At 36.3% G+C, this 21,499-nt stretch overlaps 1 protein-coding gene and 1 long non-coding RNA gene across 7 annotated transcripts in view; one reads left to right on the top strand and one right to left on the bottom strand.

Moving 5' to 3' along the window:
- LOC134227401 (zinc finger protein 99-like) overlaps positions 1 to 20,506 on the top strand; it is a 46,422-nt gene extending 25,916 nt beyond the window's left edge. For 5 of the 6 annotated variants that reach the window (XM_062708834.1, XM_062708835.1, XM_062708831.1 and 2 more), the window contains 17 exons: positions 6,833 to 6,973; positions 7,166 to 7,231; positions 8,358 to 8,489; positions 9,907 to 9,966; positions 10,026 to 10,157; positions 10,586 to 10,651; positions 14,361 to 14,483; positions 14,612 to 14,656; positions 14,960 to 15,097; positions 15,823 to 15,936; positions 16,641 to 16,754; positions 17,405 to 17,515; positions 17,632 to 17,880; positions 19,474 to 19,602; positions 19,804 to 19,956; positions 20,013 to 20,066; positions 20,255 to 20,506. In XM_062708834.1, coding sequence (XP_062564818.1) covers positions 6,833 to 6,973; positions 7,166 to 7,231; positions 8,358 to 8,489; positions 9,907 to 9,966; positions 10,026 to 10,157; positions 10,586 to 10,651; positions 14,361 to 14,483; positions 14,612 to 14,656; positions 14,960 to 15,097; positions 15,823 to 15,936; positions 16,641 to 16,754; positions 17,405 to 17,515; positions 17,632 to 17,880; positions 19,474 to 19,602; positions 19,804 to 19,956; positions 20,013 to 20,066; positions 20,255 to 20,266 — 1,839 coding nt within the window. In that variant the 3' untranslated portion in view covers positions 20,267 to 20,506. The remainder of the gene's footprint in view (positions 1 to 6,832; positions 6,974 to 7,165; positions 7,232 to 8,357; positions 8,490 to 9,906; positions 9,967 to 10,025; positions 10,158 to 10,585; positions 10,652 to 14,360; positions 14,484 to 14,611; positions 14,657 to 14,959; positions 15,098 to 15,822; positions 15,937 to 16,640; positions 16,755 to 17,404; positions 17,516 to 17,631; positions 17,881 to 19,473; positions 19,603 to 19,803; positions 19,957 to 20,012; positions 20,067 to 20,254) is intronic. The other variant, XM_062708836.1, reaches the window with a different exon arrangement.
- On the bottom strand, positions 420 to 5,353 carry LOC134224393 (uncharacterized). The gene is made up of 3 exons (XR_009982938.1): positions 5,092 to 5,353; positions 4,699 to 4,894; positions 420 to 770 (listed from the first exon to the last, which is right to left on the bottom strand). It is a non-coding gene; the product is annotated as an uncharacterized LOC134224393 (long non-coding RNA).
- Positions 20,507 to 21,499: the final 993 nt, after the last annotated feature.

Genomic DNA, 21,499 nt, shown 5'->3' with positions numbered 1-21,499 from the left:
TAGGGTAGGACAGGATGAAATAGTCACCCGGGATAAGATGAGCACCCTTTAATGCTTTAATGTTACCGCCATTATGGCCTTTTCTCTCCTAACGGTTAAACTATAGTTCAAGTCAAGTCAAGTCAAGTCTTTGACACTCAAAGAATTGTAATGTATTGTATTATAGGGGTATTTCGGTACACTTTTATACGACTAGTTTGGTTGAGAGTTATTAAGCGAAAAAGACCTGCTCTTCGTTTGTTTATTGGTTTTATGTCCTTCAGAATCGTTTCATTACGTTACATAAGTGGATTGACAGTTCATTACACTTTGAACTGATTATGATCAATATAAAGTAAATACACTGAAAGTAGTCAATTCAACTACACAATAAACTGATGTAACATCTTCCCCCTTCGGAAGAATTTATATAATTCAACTTTGAACACATTGATATTCATTTTTCAAAGGTATTAATTCAGAGCACCTTAATTCTAATCATAGTAAACATAATTCGGATCTGACTTAGCTTGTCTAACTCGTTTAGATCGCCGAGGTTCGATATCCGGCCGAGTATCTTCTCGTTTACGTTTGGTGCCACGACCGTTTAGTTCTTCTGTGAAATCCAATGGGTGTTCGCAACCGGTAGTAACCGGCGGGTCAATTGATCGGGCCATGTTCTGTGAGTTGGTAGTAGGAAGCGAGATGTTTGGCCTGTTAAAGGGTTCCGGATCATTAGCCGGACGAATTTGGGTTCGATGAGCAGTGGTTTGCACGCTTCCAATTGCTACCTGTAAAATATGACGAGAAACACGTCTTAGAAAAATAGCTTTTAACCATCTTACAGGATTATGTGGATTATGATTTTTGTACCACACTGTGTCACCACTAATCAGCTTGTCCAAAGGATCAACGAGATCTGCTTTCTTTTTGAAAGACAGAATAACATCATGTTTGTGGTCAGCTTGTGTAGACAATTTGTATTTCGTTATTTTTTTTGGATTTATCAGCTCCATTATGGTTTTTGGTTTATAAGTAAAGATTTTTTCTGATGGGAATTCTTCTTCATTTGGTAAGCATGTATTACGATAGTTGAATAAGAAAAAATTGATTTGGTCCTCCATATTAAATTCCATTATTTCAGGATCAATGAGAAACTTTTTTAATACCTCCTTGGTAGTCCTAACCAATCTCTCTGCCTGACCGTTACTGGCAGGATTATATGGAGGACTCTTCAATACATTTATTCCTTGCTTCTCTAAAAATCCTACAAATGCCTGAGAATTGAAAGGTGGACCTCCGTCGGAGACTAAACAGTCAGGTAAACCAAAACGAGCAAAAAACTCTACCAATTTGGTTAATACCTTAGAACAATCAGTACCTCTTTTCATCCATTCAATTTCTAACCATTTGGAGAAACTGTCTACAATCAACAAAAAGGTATGACCAGAAAAATGAAAGAAATCCATATGTATTCTACTGAAAGGCTTAGTGCTTGGTGTCCATTTAGACTCTATTTTCTGTTTAGGTACAACTGCCATTTGGTTACATGCCTCACAACACTTTACGAATTTTTCTATTGCCTCATTAATACCGAACCAATACACTGCTCTTCTAGCCAACTGCTTCATTTTTACCATACCATTATGATTAGCATGGAGCAGTTTCAAAATATGTTTTGTAGCTGTAGTGGAATCACCACTCGGTCCTGATATAGCATGCAACCCTCTACCATCTCCAGGTCCTTTTGGTTGGAAAATACATTCATAAATTTTTTGTCTACATTATTTGGCCATCCTTTGTTCATGAATAAAATAACATTTTGTAGAAAATCATCTTTTTTTGTTTCTTTTGCAATTTTGCAATAATCAAGTGGCATTTCCCCCGAAAAGTTTATACTTCTGACATATTCCAAACCATATTCATCTGGAATTGTCTGTTTTAAAGGAAACCGCGAACAAAAGTCTGCATTGCCCATTTTATGTGACGGCCTGTAAAATATTTCAAAATCATAAATAGATAGCTCCATAATAAAGCGTTGTAATCGAGTAACCATAATAGAGTTTCTACCTGATTTACCAAAATACCCAATAATGGTTTATGATCCGTAAAAACTTTGAATGTTTGTCCATATAGATATTTATGAAATTTTTTTACGGTGCAGACTAAAGCTAATGCTTCCAAGTGTAGAATTGGGTACGATTTCTGTGCGGCATTCAGGGAAAACGATGTGAAACATATAGGCTTTTCAACACTATCTACAATGTGGGCCATCACCCCTCCCAATCCGTAACTAGAAGCATCCGTAATTATTGAAATAGGTTTTTTTGGATCAAAATATTCTAAAAAGTTGGTTTCTAATAAAGATGTTTTTGCCAGCTCAAATGCTTTATCACAGTTTTCATCCCATAAAAATTTCACGTTTTTCTTTAATAAATTATATAAATGATATAATTTGGAAGATAAATGTGGTATAAATTTGTTGTAATAATTAATTAAACCTATGAAAGATTTAAGTTCTGTTACATTCTGAGGAATTTTAGCTTTTTTTATGGTAGCAACCTTATCTGCGCAAGGCAACAGACCATTTTCAGTTAGAACATGACCAAGGTAGTCTAACTGTGAAACAAAAAACTTGCATTTATCTATATTTACCTTAATGTTATAGTCATTTAACCTTTCTAGCACCAAAACTAATTTCTTATTACAATCATCAAAGTCGAAACCTGCAATTAAAACGTCATCCAAATAACAGTAGACATATTCTAATCCCTTCAGTACTTGGTCCATCACCTGCTGAAAGATTGCGGCGCTAGAAGAAGCGCCTTGGGGTAACCTATTATAGACAAACAATCCTTTAATTGTATTTATAACCGTGAATTTTCTAGACTTTTCCGATAAAGATAACTGGGTGTATGCACCTTCCAAATCTAAAGAGCAGAACATTTTACAACCTGCTAAACTAGAAAAATAAATCTTGTGCTGTTGGTAAAGGGTAAGTATTTGGTATGATTATCTTGTTGATAGAAACTTTGCAATCAATCACTAGTCTGATGTCGTTATTTTTTTTTACTACAACTACCACAGGAGAAGCCCATTCACTGGTTTTTACCGAAGTTATTACACCCTCTTTCTCTAAGCGTCCCAAATAATTCACAACCTGGTCACGTAAACGATATGGCACGTCGTATGCCTTTTTGAAAATAGGTGATTCATATTTTAAGACTAAATCCGCTTCAAAATGTTTGATTGGTAATGAAAAATCCTTTCTAAAAACATTTGAAAATTTATGTTTCAAGTCTTTCACTGTTTTATCAAAATTATGTTCAGTCAAACCATTCACCATTAAAGAACCAGTAAAGAAATCCCTCCAATTTGAGAAGAATACGTCCAACCAAGTCCGACCAAGCAGGGGAATAAATTCATTATCACAGTCAATTACTAATAGTTGCAAGTATGCCTTTTTTTCCTTAATTTTCACCGAAACATTTGCTTCTCCCCTAATATTAAGTCTGTTTCCACTTACAACAATTAATTGCTTACTGCTTTTTTTTTAAAGCTTTGTCAAACATACGAAAATATTGATTTTTACCAATTACGGATACCGATGAACCACAATCCACTTCCATAATTAACTTTTTGCCTTCAACTATAGCATTTACTAAACATGGATTATTTATCTTGTTGATAGACGAAACCATCATGCACTCTAAATCACCTGCGTCAAAATCCTCGTCTTCACTGTCTGATTTGTCGGTTCTTAATCGGTTGAATAGGCCACTGATATGTTCCTCATCTGCAGCTGCACTACCGCCATGTTCCGCTTGCCAAGTATCCATGAATTTTACGGTGTCTCTTTTAAGATTTTTTAATTTAAAACACTTACGCTTTAAATGACCTTTCAGTCCACAAAAATCACAAACGCGATCCTCATATCCTAGTCGGTTTCTGCTATTGTCCCTTTTCCAATCGGTCGACCTTGGCCTACCGTATGGTCGATAACCAAGTCTGTCTTTTACCGATCCCTTTTCGTTTCTATTGAGTGATCTAGCCAATTCCCGAACATCCTCCATTTTCTTAAAAGAGATACCTTTCTGTCTACTTTGCCTAACTGCTGCAATTTGATCTTGATCATTCGTTTTCATATGCCTCGCGTTGGAGCTAGCCATCTCCCACGTAATAACAATTTTTTCAGCATTTGGAAGGGTTAAATTTTCTTCACTAAGAAGCCGCTGCTGCAAGGCTTTGTCTTTGACCCCAGCAATAATTCTATCCAAAATAGCTTTCCCCTTGAAATTCTCAAAAGAACAAAATTCGGCTTGAAGCTTCACCGAAAGAACGAAGTCCTCTACTGTTTCATCGTGCTGTTGCACCCGGTGATTAAATTTGAACCGCTGGATCATGTCCGATTCGGTTTTATCAAATCGGCTTTTCAATTTGGCTACCATTTCGTCATATTGGATATCGCAGTAATCAGTATTAGGAAACAATAATTTAACTTCACTATACACCGCAGGACCACATAAGGTAGCAAAATAATCTTTTCTATCTACCTCCTCAATCTTGTTCAACCGAAACACAGATCCTAATCTTTCAATCCATTCGGAGAATGATGTTCCTTTTCTATATGGTTCCATATGTAATGTAGCCTGAGCCATTTTGAAAAATAATTGGCACCCGGATATAATAAAAGGAAGAGACAAAAAATGGGTAGCTTACCAAATTATCCAGACCTTTACGTATGCCAGCCAGTAAGCGGTTTGCTAGCCGCTCAACCAGCGGAGCGGAAAAATCGCTGAACGTATCCGAACAGATTTGTCACCAGTTTCGAACAAGAATCCGAACAGAAATTCGTTTAAAACTCGTCACAGGATGTTCACTTTCACTGATGCCAATTAGCAACTTCCTTTCAACCCTATACGATTGAAAAAAAAAACACGTTAATAATGTTATTGTTCATAAAGTGTAACTATTTGGTTTTGTTATAGTCTTCTATTCACTTTCCGCTTATTATTCACACGGAACAAAAAAACAAAGCTGTTGAAACACAATAGCCTATTCTTTTTCTCTATATCCAAAAAGCCAACAATGGCCACTTCCTTGGATACTCACGTTGCCGGAAAAGTATGGTCAATGCGCAGTCCGGAAACCTTTGTTTCAAACAATTCAACCTTTCTTCGTCTGCTAAGTTTTTTTTTACTGCACTACCGGAGCACCAGCTAACTAATGTTGGACGGAATCCCGACGGATAGTTACCAAAAACTAAACACTTGAATTAAAATTTATCCTTCGTCGCCAGCTGTAATGTATTGTATTATAGGGGTATTTCGGTACACTTTTATACGACTAGTTTGGTTGAGAGTTATTAAGCGAAAAAGACCTGCTCTTCGTTTGTTTATTGGTTTTATGTCCTTCAGAATCGTTTCATTACGTTACACGGAAGAAATAAACTACCCAATAGTGAGTTTAATTCACCCAACCTCGAACATCCGTACGGGAAGCCAAAATTGAGTAAGTAGGGTCGAAGTAGTTTGCCTTTACTCCCATGTTAAAAAAGTACCCAACGGAAAATTTATTGACCCAAATTTAAGTTTAATTCACTCAATTTCGACCTCAGGTAATAAAACTCAACATTGGCTTCCCGTATTGAACTGGCGTCGTTGGATTGTTTGGCTCTTTTGTTTTTGACAACAAAAGAAAGAGTGGATGAAAGCGAAGAGAAAAAACAACTCAAAAGTAAGTTTAAAAGTACTCAATTTTGGGTACTTTTTTTCTTCCGTGTACATAAGTGGATTGACAGTTCATTACACTTTGAACTGATTATGATCAATATAAAGTAAATACACTGAAAGTAGTCAATTCAACTACACAATAAACTGATGTAACAAGAATGTTATAAAAATAAAATGAATCTGAAATACAGATAAATTAGCAAAAGTGGTTTAGAATTGAGGTTTTCTTATAAGAAATCAGCATTGGAAAATGAAGTTTTGTATAACATAAATATATTTTGATGAAAATCTTGATGAGTCTTTAGAGAATATTTTAAGGCCATTAATATTTTTACAGAGGAATGGTTGACCATGTTAAATAAGTTTTGAGTAATCTATCTTAAATGGGGCAAGATAAGCACTCCGTTTTGAAACAATCAAATAATACACAAAATAGATAAACTCTTCTGTACATCCTACATTTATGATTCACTATGCGTTGAATCTGTTGAGTAACGCACATTATAAAGTTTACAGAAATTTTAAACCTATTAAGTTATTCAATATGATTTTAGTGGCATCAATCAAAAATAATAACGTTTTGACCACAAACACAGTTTTATTATTTTTAATATGTCCATATGAGCATCTCTCTCTATTATTTTTTAAATTAATATTGGTGATCTAATAAATTTCAGCAAAAGGAATAGATTTTAAGAATGGTGCCAATCTTGACCCGTAGTAAAGTTGAACCAGTCAGAATTATAGTAAAGTCAAATTTATCGGGATTGTCGTTCTTTTTTAAATTCGCGTTCTGGTCCATATGTTAGATAAGATACAACAGAAAAAAAAACTATCGTAATGTAATGTAGAAAAACATGTTTGCTGAGAAGGTGTTAAGCATCATCTTGCTCCGTCCTACCCTACGAATGATATGTGAATGCCAATATTTTTCAAATTTATATGCTTTTATAGCTCCGATTACGAGCATTATCAAATATTAAATACTTTATTAAAGGAGCATAAGATGTATGAACTTTGACAGTGATAGAGTAATATAGTTTATAGCCTTGAAATTAAAAAAAAAAACTTCTCAAAATAATGTTAGTTACATCTGATCTTTCTTTTCACGCCATTTTCAGCGTCGCGAAACTGATTACGTTAACAAAGTTGTGCTTGAGGATACCGTTACTAATATCAAAACTGAAATTACATCCGAGGACACGATATTGCAGCCACAAGATCATCAACGGAAGCCCAAAAAGTCAAAGTACAATCCGAATGTAAGTATCAAGTATTTGTTTCTGTTTTGCCGACCGCTTACTGTTCATGCTGCTCATTTTTACGCATAAAAAGGGACCCCAGTGTGAACTTCTATATGGTTAAACTACAGTCTACAACAGTCAGTCCAACTGTTAAACAGTCCAACTGAATCTTTTTATTTTTAACGTTCTAATTTACGTATGTTTTTGCAGGGCCCGTATCCGTGTCCTGTTTGTGGAAAAGAGTATTCTTCGTTTTCGGGAATGAATAATCATAAGGTAGGTTTTATTGAAAATGTTAGCTCTCCTCTATCATTAGTAAAAAAAACTTATCATATGGGACGATATAAAAAACCCAGATTAATCCACCTAGCGGTGATGGTGCCTTTCTCGTGCATTATAAAAATAGTATTTTGGCCATTACTCGGGTGCCCATAATCCGATCTGGCCAATTTTCAATAGGAAACAAAGGGAGAGTATTCTGCGTCGAATGCAACTTGTTGCAAGTAAATCGGTAAAGGATAAGTGCCTGAAAAATGAGTGACATTTTTTTTCTAAATTTTTCTATAAAAATGTGGTATTTTGGCCATAACTTCCGAGCCCATAGTCCAATCTGACCAATTTTCAATAGGACACAATGATAAAGTATCCTGCGTCGAATGCAACTTGTTGCGAGTAAATCGGTTAAGGATAAGTGCCTGAAAAATGAGTGACATTTTTTTTATTCAATTTTTCTATAAAAATGTGGTATTTTGGCCATAACTTCCGAGCCCATAGTCCGATCTGACCAATTTTCAATAGGAAACAATGGTAGAGTATCCTGCGTCGAATGCAACTTGTTGCAAGTAAATCGGTTAAGGATAAGTACCTGAAAAATGAGCGACAATTTTTTTTTGGGTGGGTGCGCACAGACACACACACATACACACACACACACACACACACACACATACACACAGACATCACCTCAATTCGTCGAGCTGAGTCGATCGGTATATAACACTATGGGTCTCCGGGCCTTCTATAAAAAGTTTGTTTTTGGAGCGATCATATAGCCTTTACCGTATACTTAGTATACGAGAAAGGCAAAAAAGGCTCGCCTTTTTGGCTACCATACCGTGGTGCACCGCAATCCGTACACCTAAGCACTTGATTTTATTAAAAAGGCTCTAGAAAATACGAAAAGAATTCATTGGGGCATTTGCTCGGTTTAAGGCAAGGGGAGATAAGATCGGGAAGTTTATTATTGTACCCTTAAATTAGTATTTTTGAATTTAAAATCTGAGTGGGGACAGACATATTATATTTTTTTATATCTGTATCGGCCTTATTTTCTATTCAATAAATAACTGTCATATTCTTATTCTTCTATTCTTCTCGTGCATAATACACATTTATATTACAGGTACAACATAGGCCACCGAAATTCGAGTGTACTGAGTGCGGAAAGAAATTTCACCAGCAGTATCTTTTGTTAGTTCACATGAAAATTCATGAATGGCATAAACAAATAGAGGGGCAGCCGAAATTTAATATAGTACGTAAATACAGTTCAATTAATCGATAACAAGAGATTTTTAATTATTATCGTACAGGTTAGGCCAAAGGACCTCCGATTATAATGATAGTTTTTTTTTATCATAAGCAGGGTTTATGTTTATGGTTTAAGTAAAAAAAAAATAAAAATTTGGTCCGCCATGTACGAAATTTTCCACCAACAACTTCTTTGACCTTATAAAATTCTCTTCATGTTTTGCCTTTCTCGTGTTTTTTTTTTAATTTTTCAAATATTTTTTTATGTTGTATATGTATATTTTTTTTTGAGCTATTTTTTTTTTGAATTTTGTAAATTCAAGCATAATTTTTCATAACGACGTATGTAACAAAAATAAACAAAACGGGGTTTTTAATACAACGTGACAATCACACGCGGCTTTATATAATACGCATCGATTTTACTGATTTCAGATCTTAAAATTCTTTAATTCAATCTTTTTGCGAATCGACGTATGTAAAAATTTCTATTTTTGAAGTCTCACTGTTACATACGTCGCTTTAACATATGGGAAATAAAAGCGACCTATGTAACAAAAAAAGCAAAACAAAACAAAACTGCAGTTGCGTCAATCGTGCACAATGGAAAACCGACCAATGTACACCGACGTACGTGTAGCATACCGGTGTATGTATAATTTTATCGTTTTTCACAGTGAATTTGAATGAACTGAGTTTGGCTGTGAAGCACGCTTATTACGTGTCATGTAATGATTCATGCCAGCGGAAAAAGTATTGAAAAAAGATTTAGTTTTAAAACAGTTTTAGAAAAAGTTTTGCCAACTTTCTGCAAAGGATTTCTCGAATCCTCATAATTGTTACATACGTCGTTATGAAAAATTATGCTTGAATTCAAATATAAAACGGTAATAAAAAAAATCACCAACTGACGTATTAGGGGAACTGTACCGATCTCCATCTCACTGAACATATGTACAGAATACAGATATCTCATCGCGAAACCGACATTTTTGCCAACATGCGTGCTCACTGCTGAAAAAAATCACAAAAATAAGGAACAAATCAAATTGCTTTCCCGATGCTTTGTTTTTGATAGGATGAATATCGGAGCCATGAGATGAATTCCAGGTGCAGTTCCCCTACTATGCTATGCTGTTTCTTTACATTATTTTGTTTTTGCGTTCGGTAATGGCGGTAGATTTTAACGTTCCTCTAAATTGGAATCCCCTTTCCAATCTATTACAGAAACATTTGTTTCTATTAATGGAAAAAAGTATAGCAATTGGTTGATTTGAACCTACAAAACAAGCCCTCCTTTTTGAACGTGGAAAGCTGAATAGTGTAGAAATTGAAGCACATACCGTACTTAATGTTAATCACTTCATTGAAATAATTGAATTCAATCTAATCGAACCTTTTTCTTCCGCTTTTTGTAACAGTTAGAGTGCCCAATATGCAAAAAAACATTTGATACGCCAGGAAAAAGAAAGCATCACAAAGTGAGTACGATTTAGCTCAACAGGTATCTGATGAACTAATTACACTGACACTATTGCAGCTAATCACGCACGGGGAGGCTCTGTACCAATGTAAGATTTGCGAAAAAAAGTTTCATTACAAAGCTTCATTGAAGGTCCATGTGGTAGTTCATGATCCAGTGAGAAAAATGAGAATGACGAAAAGAATTCGAGTAAGTATGGCCTTCAGTAAACTTCATACTATTTTAGTTTTTAGTTTTTTTTTATTTATTGTGCGCTTTTCTGGACTACTTAATATCTCAAAGCATCTTTTGGTAGAGTTTTAGAAACCTGTCAAAGTATTCATTCTCTTTCATACCTGATTTCTTGGTATTTCCTGAATTGGTATTTAATTAAAACTATGTGCTACACTATGTCCCACATGTTTACTGTAAAGCGGTGTTGAACTTAATATGTAGATTAAAAAACTCATAAATAAAGTAAAAAAATGAATACTGTAAATAGAATTAAAACATATCGCAAAAAAAAACGAAACATAATTTTTGTATATATTTGTACCGGCGTAATTCAATGTAATGTAAAATTTATAATAACCTACCTATTACCTAATACGTCAGTTCTTCATCCATCCTCCCTACAGCGTCAAAAAAAAGAGAAGGCAAAACAACGTGCCCTGAAAAAAGGATTACCTGTGAAAAGCGTGCAAGTGAGTATTTCACCTTTATTTCACCAGTCGCTTCGCGAAGTCGAAGCAAATTCTGCTCTTCACTCCAATGGAAAAACCATTGGCGTAACTGCTTCCGATGCCTAGGGGGGGCTATAGTCCCTTTATATTTTTTCTCCAAATTGACCCTCTTTTTGAAAATTCTCGAACATTTTAACATCTCAAGTTATCAGCGGTAATGTGACAAAAGCAGTCCAACCACCTAAGGCAATTGCGGATCCATCACACTCATTCATATTATTCTCTTTTCTCAAGCACGTGTACGTGTGCAAGTGTGAGCAACAACTCATAGTCTATGTTTAATTGCGCTAGGCTAGCCTCAGGCAGTGGATATATTTGCATACTTCATAAATATTCTATCTATCTCAAATGAAAAAAAATAGTGCAACTTTCCATGGATTCCGCCGAGAATCTTCCAAGAATTCTGATGAGAATCCTTTAGTGATCCTGACTGGAATGTTCCAGGGACTCCGACGGGAATCTCTAGATATTTCGACATAAATCCTTCAAGAATACCGATGGGAGCCTCCAGGGATCATGAAGGGAATCCACCAGAGATTTCGAAGGGAATGTTTCAGAAATTCCAACGGAAAAAAAACAAGGATTCCGACGAGAATGTACCAGGGATCCTCCAGGAATTTCGACCGAAATATTTCAGGAATTTGAAGGGAATATTCCAGGGATTTCATCGAAAACCCTCCAGGAATTCCAATATGATGGTTCCAGGTATTTCATGAGCAATGTTCCAGGGATGAAGACGCATATCGTCGAAGGATTCCGAAGCAATCCGTCCAAGGACTTCGAAGCAAATCGTCGAGCGACTCCGAATTAATCCTTCAGTCAAGGAATTCCTAAGCCAATCTTAAAACGAATCTGGAGATATTCCGGATCAAATCAACGAGAGATTGTAAAGCAAATCCTCCATGGATTTTAAAAGGTATTTTTCAGATTCCCAAGGGTATTGCTTAACAATACTGGAAAGAATCCAGTAGGAATTCTTCTGGATTACGATTGGAATACTTCGATGAATCCGAAAAGAATTCTTTAGAGATTGAAGTGAGAATTCTTCTCGGATGCTGATGGGAATCTTTCTCAGAATTCAGAAACAAGCTAATTTTTCTTCCACTCATTTCATTAAGTATGATAGAGTAATTATGCGAGATAACTCTTTAGTCTTCAAACTTTTTCGGTAATTCATTATGCTATCTGTCAGAGTTGCTATCTGTAAGAACGGACGGATAATATATTGCTTGAATGCTAGTAATGGACCTAAGGGGTCTTTACTTCAGTCGCTTCGCTATAGAGTCCAGCGGCTCTCAACATTTTTTCACGCGTGGTACCCCTTTAAGCCTTTGGGTAGTTTGAGGTACCCCCCGAACGAAACGTTGGAATTCTGAACAGTGTAAACAGTACATTGTAAACAGTCAAATTCAGCTTTTAGAATCATAATTTAAGGACAATCCTCACGGAATCAAAATTTAAAAGTACTCGCGTTTTCAGAGGCACACCATTCAATACAGAAGCAACACTCAACTGTCATTTTTATTATTCCACGCATGCTGCGACGTAGCAAAGCTCATTTCTAGACCAACATTTGAAAAGGGCGTAACAGCCAAAATTTATTCCTTCGGATTCTTCGTCTACATATATAGCTATACATGTAGCCGAGGAATCAGAAGGAATAAATTTTGGTTGTTACGCCCTTTTCAGATGTTGATCTAGATTTGTTAATACTGACAATTGTGGGTTGATTCCATATTGAGTGGTGTGCCCTTGAAAACGCGAGTACTATTTAATTTGGATTCCGTGAGGCTTGTCCCCAATAAAATATTATTATAATGGCCACAGCGCCACTAGCCTTCTAGTACTTATGCTTCTACTTGTTCAACTGTACATAATAACTATGTCAATTGAAATAAATTTTCGATTTTTCTACTCAATTTATTGATTTTTTTTTTCAAAAGTACGTAATTGATTTTTACCATTTGATTTTGGTATGGTCGTTGTGCTCGTTATTCAAACTATTTAGGATGCTTAGGCATAAGTACGTTAGGCATGAAGTGTTGAAAAAACCAAAGGCATAAAAACTGTTTGAAAAGTAAAATACATGCGTACATATTGAGCACTCAACACCAGGCATTTAAAAAACGTATAGAACATTTACACAACACAGCAGATCAGTGGAGAATTTTTCGCTATTCGAAAAAGCTGTCGCCATTGCAGGGTGGTAATCGAACCGACACTCCACAACGCATGCGTCTAGCCGACTACCGTCGCTATCTGTATGACCACGAAGCCCACTTGGTTATGATCAGAGTCTATTATATAGAGTTGCGCAAAGAGGATCTTCTTACTCTTATTCTGAATGATGCTCTTGTTATTATGTTGAAAACTTTCATTTTTGTTCAACCCTTCAAGTGACTTCACGGGAGTGATCACTTCTAAAGCTTTTTAATTCGATAACCAAAGTCACCTACAGAGTGCAAACACGTGACTTTCTTTTTGCTGCTTTATTAGGGGGTGTATTGAAGTTTTTTGAAGCTGTTTCTAGAACAAATCTAATACATTTCAATTCATGAGTTTTAATTCGCCATAATAATCATCAGGCGATAACAATACTTCCGCCTTACCAACAATCATTTGTTTACTTTGCTCGATAGGTAGACGGTTTGACAGTTCAATAGGTAGATTTGGCTTCACTCTTTGCGTAACTCTATATATAATAGACTCTGGTTAAGACCAGGGTTTGAATCCAAAGGAGAATGAGAATATCTCTCACTTATCTGTATACACCAGTGGTGCAATTTATCAACAATGCCTGCTGAGTGTAATTCTTTTGTTTTGCATTTTTCTCTGCTCCTCTTTGCCTATGACGGTGCCTTTCAGTCAGAACGACAAAGCAAGAGTAGCTTAGCAAACTCGATTTGCCAACAGCGGGCTGAAGCTGATGATCATTCGGCACAAATTTCCTGTCATTGTCTTTCAAGTGATAGTATTCACCCATGCATTTATATAGAGCCGTCGCATTCACACAGCAGCGAGTGAACTGAATAGACTGTCAGTGCGGGCTGCGTATGCAATGAGAAGAGAGGTCTTTTGTTTACTTTATCTTTGATTGTTGCTGCTAACCATTTTCAGTTTTCACTGCTAGGAAGTGAGTGTGAAGAGGGAATGGTATCAATAATGCTGTCCAATGAGCAGCTCGAAGTTGTTCCCGTCCTGCTCGTTCTTTTTTGTCAACAAACGGGCATGAGCAGGACCGGGAGAAACTTCGAGCTACTTCAAGCTCTCATTGGACAGCACTAATATCCAACAAATTTCAGTCACTGAGATTGAGAATTCGCACCACTGGTATACACTCTCGATAGGTATCATACCATGAGAGACGTTTTTCGGTAGCTGTTACGATAATGAACTGATTCGGGGGGGAGGAGGGGGGGCTACAACCCATGATAAATTTCCCCGCATTTGGAGCTTTCTAAAAGAAATCATGGGGTATAACCTTCCGAATCAGTTCTCTATCATGACAACTTGCGAAAAAAGTCTCTCGCGGGTTGCTACATATCGTATATGTATACAGAGATGATAAGTGAGAGACTTGCTCATTCTCTTTAGGATTCAATCCCTAATGTAATCTATATCATTTGTCGTTTTCTTTGTGTACTCACATCTATGATTATTATTATTGCAGAAAAAACCAAAGAAATTTCAATGTGCTGAATGCGGGAGAAAGTTCCAGATGCAATATAAGCTTGCAATTCATGCTAGAATTCATGACAACCCTCAATCTGCTGAAAAGCCTAAACATAATTTGGTATGTATGGAAATAAACTACTACATATGTAACAAGTAACTTTTACATTCTTCCACCATGCGGCGTCAAAAAAACTAACTCTTGTTGGTATCAAAACGAAAATCGTGTCGCATCCCATCATGTTGCAGCCGCGAGATCACACGTTGGAATCACCAACTGGAGAAAACGTGCAAGTAAGTATGACACTTTTATTTAACACTAGGTCAGTGTATGAATAACTACGTAATTATAGCGTTACACTCAAATTAACAGGTTTGGCGAAAAGTAGTAATCATATTTTAAAAATATGTCATGATAGCCCAATATTGTAAATTCGTATCCTCAACCCGATCAACAGTTATATTTAACAGAAAAAAAAAACAAAATGTAGTTTGATTTGCTAAATGAACACTTTAATAATCAAAATGAACAGTGTTCAAATCCATAGTGACCTATCAACTATTTAACACGTCAGTTTTACACTCTTCCGCCGACAGCCTTCTCAAAATGAAAGTGATGTAAAAGATACCCTTGAAGACACAACTGCCAATACGAAAACTGAAACCGTATTAGAGGATACATTGCCCTCACAAGATCACACGTTGAAGGGATCGCCCACTGAAGAAAGCTTGCTAGTAAGTATTTCATTTTTATTCATTTCTACTCACAATTAGCATCTGTATAAATAAACATAATTGACTACTACTACTTTTATTGGCCTTCCACATGAAATTTTCTGCTGGTTTATCGATTATTTCCAAATTTTTTAGCTAACTTGTCCAAAAAACAGTATTGTATATCAACCAGTGTTGGGAATTGTTGGCGATTCAAATCACTCGCACCCAACTCAGCACCTAAAAAATCATGGCTGAGTTGAATCATCCATTTGAATCATCGTAGGTTTTCTTTTGTTCTCCTTCGTAAAATAACAGTAAATAATTAACGTTCAACACATAAAATAATGGATACTCTTGCGTGTGTAAACAATAAATTGCCCCGAAATGGATTATAAACACTTTTTAGAGCGAAATGATTTTTGGGGAAATGATCCGTTTTAGCATAAAAAACTCAGACGTGATGCATTATTTAAAAATCGCAATCGATTTTATTCGCGCGGGAGAGCTCAATGATTGAGTTTTATGAATGATTTTACCAACACTGATATCGACTTTAATTGTTTGTCTTCTTCGTACGAAAAAAAAACTATTATAAGGTTTACTAAAAAAATGAAATTTGATCAGCAAGGTCACGAAGAGAAATATGCCTAATTTTATTTTCATGTGTTAATCATTTAAAAGTGTGATTAAAAGTGTTTAATGTTCATCTTACGTTTAACATCTTCATTTACGATTTCTTACAGACACTCGATCAAGTGGTTCCCCAGTTTGAATGTCCGCAGTGTCTGGAAAAGTTCCACTATATAACTCATCTGTCGCGTCATCAACAAATTCATACGAAGGAATTTAGGGAAAAGGTAATCATTATAATAGCGGAATGCAATTTTTATGGTAAAGAGTTGTGTAAAAATATATTATTATTCCTTGTTCTTCTTATGACATTTTAGTTGAACAATTGCCAAAGTAATAATTACAGTAAGCCAATAAACATTTGTCATAAATTTGGGAAATATGATATATTAAAACAAATTGTTTCAACAAAGTAGCTTTGATTTTACTCATTTCTACAATGCATTCGATGGCAAATAAATTTAGATATATAATCGTGCAAAGAACTTAATTTGGGAGTCATTATTGAAGTCATCATATATCATCAAAAAGCGAAGGTACTATGTTCAGACAATTTGTTTCAAGAAATCCTATTTTGAATAATTTAAGTGAAATTTCTAAACCGTTTGCACATATTTTTTTGTGTTTCATAGAATTTTGAATTTGTTTACCTACTCAAGCCGTTCCTCCGAGTGAGCAGTTGAACGGAAAAATGATAAAAAATCAATCAAAGGATGTTTATAAAATTCATGATAATTTTTTGAAACTGTGCGGAGGAAGTGCAAATTGGGGGAAAATTGTAATTAATGTATTGGCGTAATTTACGATAGTCTAACGCAAATGGTAAGTGGTTTTTATCTGTGGTGGTATCAACTCTTTCCTACAGATCGACGATCGACGGTTTGATTACTAATGTGTTCAAAATTTGTTTCATACTTTTCTTTTCTCACAGAGATATAATCTAGTGAAAAGACCGTTTCCATGCCTGCAGTGTCCAAAAAAGTTCCAATACTTATCTAATCTTAGACGTCACGAGAGGGTTCATGCGAAGCAAAATATGGAAAAAGTAATTATATTCTACAGAAGAAATAACACGTTTTTGTCTTTTTCGTGCAACAAAGCTGTACCGAAAGGTGACAGGACCACTACAAAAACGATTTTGTATAGGAAGCCCGGAGACCCATAGTGCAGACCTGGTAGCTGGTCACTTTTTAGTGACCAGACATTCACTAAAAAGTTTTTTCTTCGAGCTCAAGTCTCTAAACTTACTGTTTCTTGCAAAAAGTCACTATTTTCAACTATGTTGATCAAAACCCAGGATTAGGATCCCAGAGTTGATCAAAATTCAGGTCTAGTAAAGTACATTGTCCTAGAATGGGGGAAAATGTGCACCCGTTGAATGATATATTGCTCAATAGTGAAACGATGCTGTTGTCGCTCTGACTTTCTACTAGTCTGCAAGTTCCTACAAAAAATTGGTCAGCTCGATGGTTTTTATTAACTTTTCAACAGCAGTTATTAACTAAGCTCCAAAAAGTGTGTCTACAAATTTGCACACATACACACATACATACATATATCACCTCAATTCATCGAGCTGAGTTGATTGGTCTATAACACTATGTGTCCCCGAGTCTCCGATAAAAAAATCGTGATTGTATAGCCTTTCGGTACAACTTTGTTGTAGGACAAATGCAAAAATAAAACATATTTTAGGATCTGAACAACGAAACGCAAGGCGAAACACAAGATTCTACTGTGCCGTCACAATCAAATTCCCAATCATCTGAACATTCCACATCTAGTCAGCAAGAACTCCAGCCTGAGGTTAGTATTTTTGAACCAATGAGCAGTTACGATGAACTTAAGTGTATTTATGATTGAAAGAGATTTCCATATTTTGTTATAAGTAAAATACATACATCTGTCGTTTTGTGCAACAGCTTACGCCGCTCAAAGCCCCCACCGTGAAATGCCCGCTCTGTCCATACATGTTCTATACGACACAACAGGTGATCTGGCATCAGAGAAAGCATAGAAGTGCTCTGATTGCCTGTGACCAATGCACCGATTTTTTCCGAACTGAACTTCAACTGCAGAACCATCGAGATTCAAAACACGCTTGCGCGGAGCAACCTTGTGATAGGTGCGATGAAATCCTGTCATCCCATGCCGATTTATATCAACATATGGTAAGTAACTGTTCTGTTCGGAACAAGTAGAATTTATTTTTGCCACAGCTTCCCTAAGTTTTACTTTTCAATATAACTTGTGGGATTCAGAGTTCAGTGCGTGATCTCTCATGTTTCGGTCAGCAGAACGATCGCGTGGTCGGACGAATTATTGTGTTCTGCATTGCGCGGCCGGTAATAAAATTATTCAGTTCAGTGCGTGATCTCTCATGTTTCGGTCAGCAGAACGATCGCGTGGTCGGACGAATTATTGTGTTCTGCATTGCGCGTCCGGTAATAAAATTATTCAGTTCAGTGCGTGATCTCTCATGTTTCGGACAGCAGAACGATCGCGTGGTCGGACGAATTATTGTGTTCTGCATTGCGCGGCCGGTAATAAAATTATTCAGTTCAGTGCGTGATCTCTCATGTTTCGGTCAGCAGAACGATCGCGTGGTCGGACGAATTATTGTGTTCTGCATTGCGCGGCCGGTAATAAAATTATTCAGTTCAGTGCGTGATCTCTCATGTTTCGGACAGCAGAACGATCGCGTGGTCGGACGAATTATTGTGTTCTGCATTGCGCGGCCGGTAATAAAATTATTCAGTTCAGTGCGTGATCTCTCATGTTTCGGACAGCAGAACGGTCGCGTGGTCGGACGAATTATGGTGTTCTGCATTGCGCGGCCGGTAATAAAATTATTCAGTTCAGTGCGTGATCTCTCATGTTTCGGACAGCAGAACGATCGCGTGGTCGGACGAATTATTGTGTTCTGCATTGCGCGGCCGGTAATAAAATTAATCAGTTCAGTGCGTGATCTCTCTTGTTTCGAAGAGGGCTTGGTAGTCATATGGCTACTGCTTCTGCCTCATACGCAGGAGGTCGTGGGTTCAATCCCAGGTCCGTTCCATTCTCCTACTTTGTATCTTTCTCTGTATTTCTCATGTTCTAGCAATCGCTAGAACTGGAAATGGACTTCCATACTGTTTCCATTACTATTCCTATACCTTCAACTTGAGTATTCTAACAGTAATCTGCTAGAATTGGAAATGAACTATAGAGCTCGTTTCCTACATCCAATTAGAAATTCCATGAGTTACCTTCTCCTATCTATCACATTGGCAGCTCGTTAACCAAGACGGACCTCTGCCTCTCCAACCTAACCCAAAAATTCCAACAAATTCCGCATGAACTCGTGGCAAGTGCAGAGGTATATTCGGCTTGCAGTGGGCGAGTGATTGCATCATCATTTCCTCCCCCTTCCCTACATTGACTTGCATTCTGACGTGGCAGGCGCCAGTATGACCTATCAAATGAGATCACCAGTACTTGCACATTGAAGATGTGTGCTAGTCCCAAGCAAACATCTGTTGGTTCCTTGTGCAAGAACAGCTGATCTGGTCATAATGGAGTAGCAACTACGAGCAGTCAATCAAGCTCTCAAGCTCAAGCTCAATATAACTTAACTTGTGGGCTTCACGGACATGCAGCGTCAGTTGTCTGATTGCATTTGCGTACTGTGGAGTGTGGGTTCGATTCCCACCTTATTAAGCTCATAAACATACCATTGAAATAACGGAAATATATATTTCCTAATTTTCTTTTATTTGCAGAAAGTTGTTCATAAAACCAGAAATAGATGTGTAGAGTGCAAGAAAACATTTCACCTGACAAACAATTTACAGCTTCACTGTGACTATATGCACACGAAAAAAGAAAGCATCAACAATGAGGAACCAAAGGTAAGTAATATTGAAACAAATCATCACATTTTTTTTATAATTTCACTCAGTTAAAAAAAATGGTAAATTAACATAATAAAGCTGACGTGTTTAACAAAATAGCATTTTACTGATTTTTTAATTTTTGCCTCCAAAATATTATCACACATACAATTAATAGATGACTTTTTTTTATCTTTTTATTTATTATTTTTTGCACAGGCAAAATACCAGTGTTCTTCGTGTCCGGAAGCATTCACACACTATTACTTGTTACTTCGCCATGAAGCAGTGCATAGAAATAAACCTTCAACCATACCGTGTGATATGTGTGAAAGAAGCTTCATCTCTCCAGTCATGTTGGATTTCCATAAAGTGGGTCCTTATATTTTTTTAAATTTTGTTATCAACCTAGAATTTATATATTACAGGTATCCGTTCATGGGTGTGAGCCGGCGGGTGATATAAGCAGCAAGATATTAACGGTAAGATATATAGATTGTTTTGTATGAAAAGAGTCACACTTAAGCTGTCGAATAGTCTATAATCTATATTTCATAGATTTTTTCTAACTAGGGGGATATAACCAAGTTGCAGTTTTTTTTATTATTTATTAACAATCCATGTTTATATTGTACTGTTTAAGATTTTATTGTGTTTTTTTATGTTCCAGCCTTGCGTGTAAAGCCCAATCAAATCGAACGGCCATTGAGTGAGTTTGAATAAAACAAGATATGTCCAAACAATACATGGCAGACACTATGGTGGCAATACCCGGTCGAGTATGTAGTGCAATTAGGTAAATTGATACATACTTCTGAATATTTATTCTGTTCTCCGTACAATGAAGCGTTAATTAAACATAGGTTAGTGAACGAAGAAATTATTTTCAAACGACTCTTAATATAAATGAATTTTACGTGAATATGATTATCTTCGATTTGACAGTCAACAATAGTGAACATCATTATCCCCAGTATTTGGTTTTATACTGGTTTTATAACACTCTTCTAGAATAAACTATATTCTTCAAGAGCGTTATAAAACCTAAAATCACAGACAAACAGACATAACACTCGTCAAATTTCCCACGTTCACTGATTTACTGGTCAATTCAAATAATCATTAGTTGGCCAATCGATCAATCGTGGCGCGCGCATCGTTTTTGCTCGAGTTTGACGTTTGTTCACTACCGCCATCTGGTTCGTGATTTGCCCAACTAACTGTAACCAATAGATGTCGTTGGTGTTTGAACGACGATGAATTTGATGAGTAAATGTTCTATGTTCGTTGCTCAAAGTTCGGTACTGATTGAACTTGTTAATGAAGTCCAACCTAGCATCATCTCCTTAAGTGAAACTCATCTCGGCTGGAAAATTCTAGAAAATCCTGCGGGAAATGTCGTGTTCGGGTTACTGGACACAACAGTTTAACACTCTCAGTCAACTCTAAATTGGAAAATTATTGGGAACTATATAGGGGAACTGCTACTGAACTTCATCCTATGGCTCCGATGTTCATCCCATCAAAAAGATAGTAATGGAATGGTATTTGATTTGTTTATTATGTTTGTAATTTTTTTCAGCAGATGAAATTGGTGCCGATTTTTTTTGTTTCGCAATGAGATGAATATATGTTCAGTGAGATGGAGATCGGAACAGTTCCCCTAGTTATACTAGTAAATAATGAAAATAACTTGGATGCTTTCGAACAAATTAGGAGAAAGTTGGTATGGAATATTCGCGTGCCTTCCGCATCCGCATCCGCAAATACGAAGTACACAGGATTTTGTTTTTACACGATTTTTTTTCGCTCGTATTTTTGATCGTGTGATTTCAATTTGCCACCAAACTCTTCGCAACATGTTTCAAAAAATCCAGAATAAATCAAAGAAAAATCACATGATAATTAATATACG

This window comes from Armigeres subalbatus, chromosome 3 (assembly GCF_024139115.2).
Source record: "Armigeres subalbatus isolate Guangzhou_Male chromosome 3, GZ_Asu_2, whole genome shotgun sequence".
Classification (NCBI taxonomy): Eukaryota; Metazoa; Arthropoda; class Insecta; order Diptera; family Culicidae; genus Armigeres; species Armigeres subalbatus.
The sequence above is the reverse complement of the archived record's forward strand: the minus strand, read 5'-3'. Positions and strand labels throughout refer to the sequence as shown.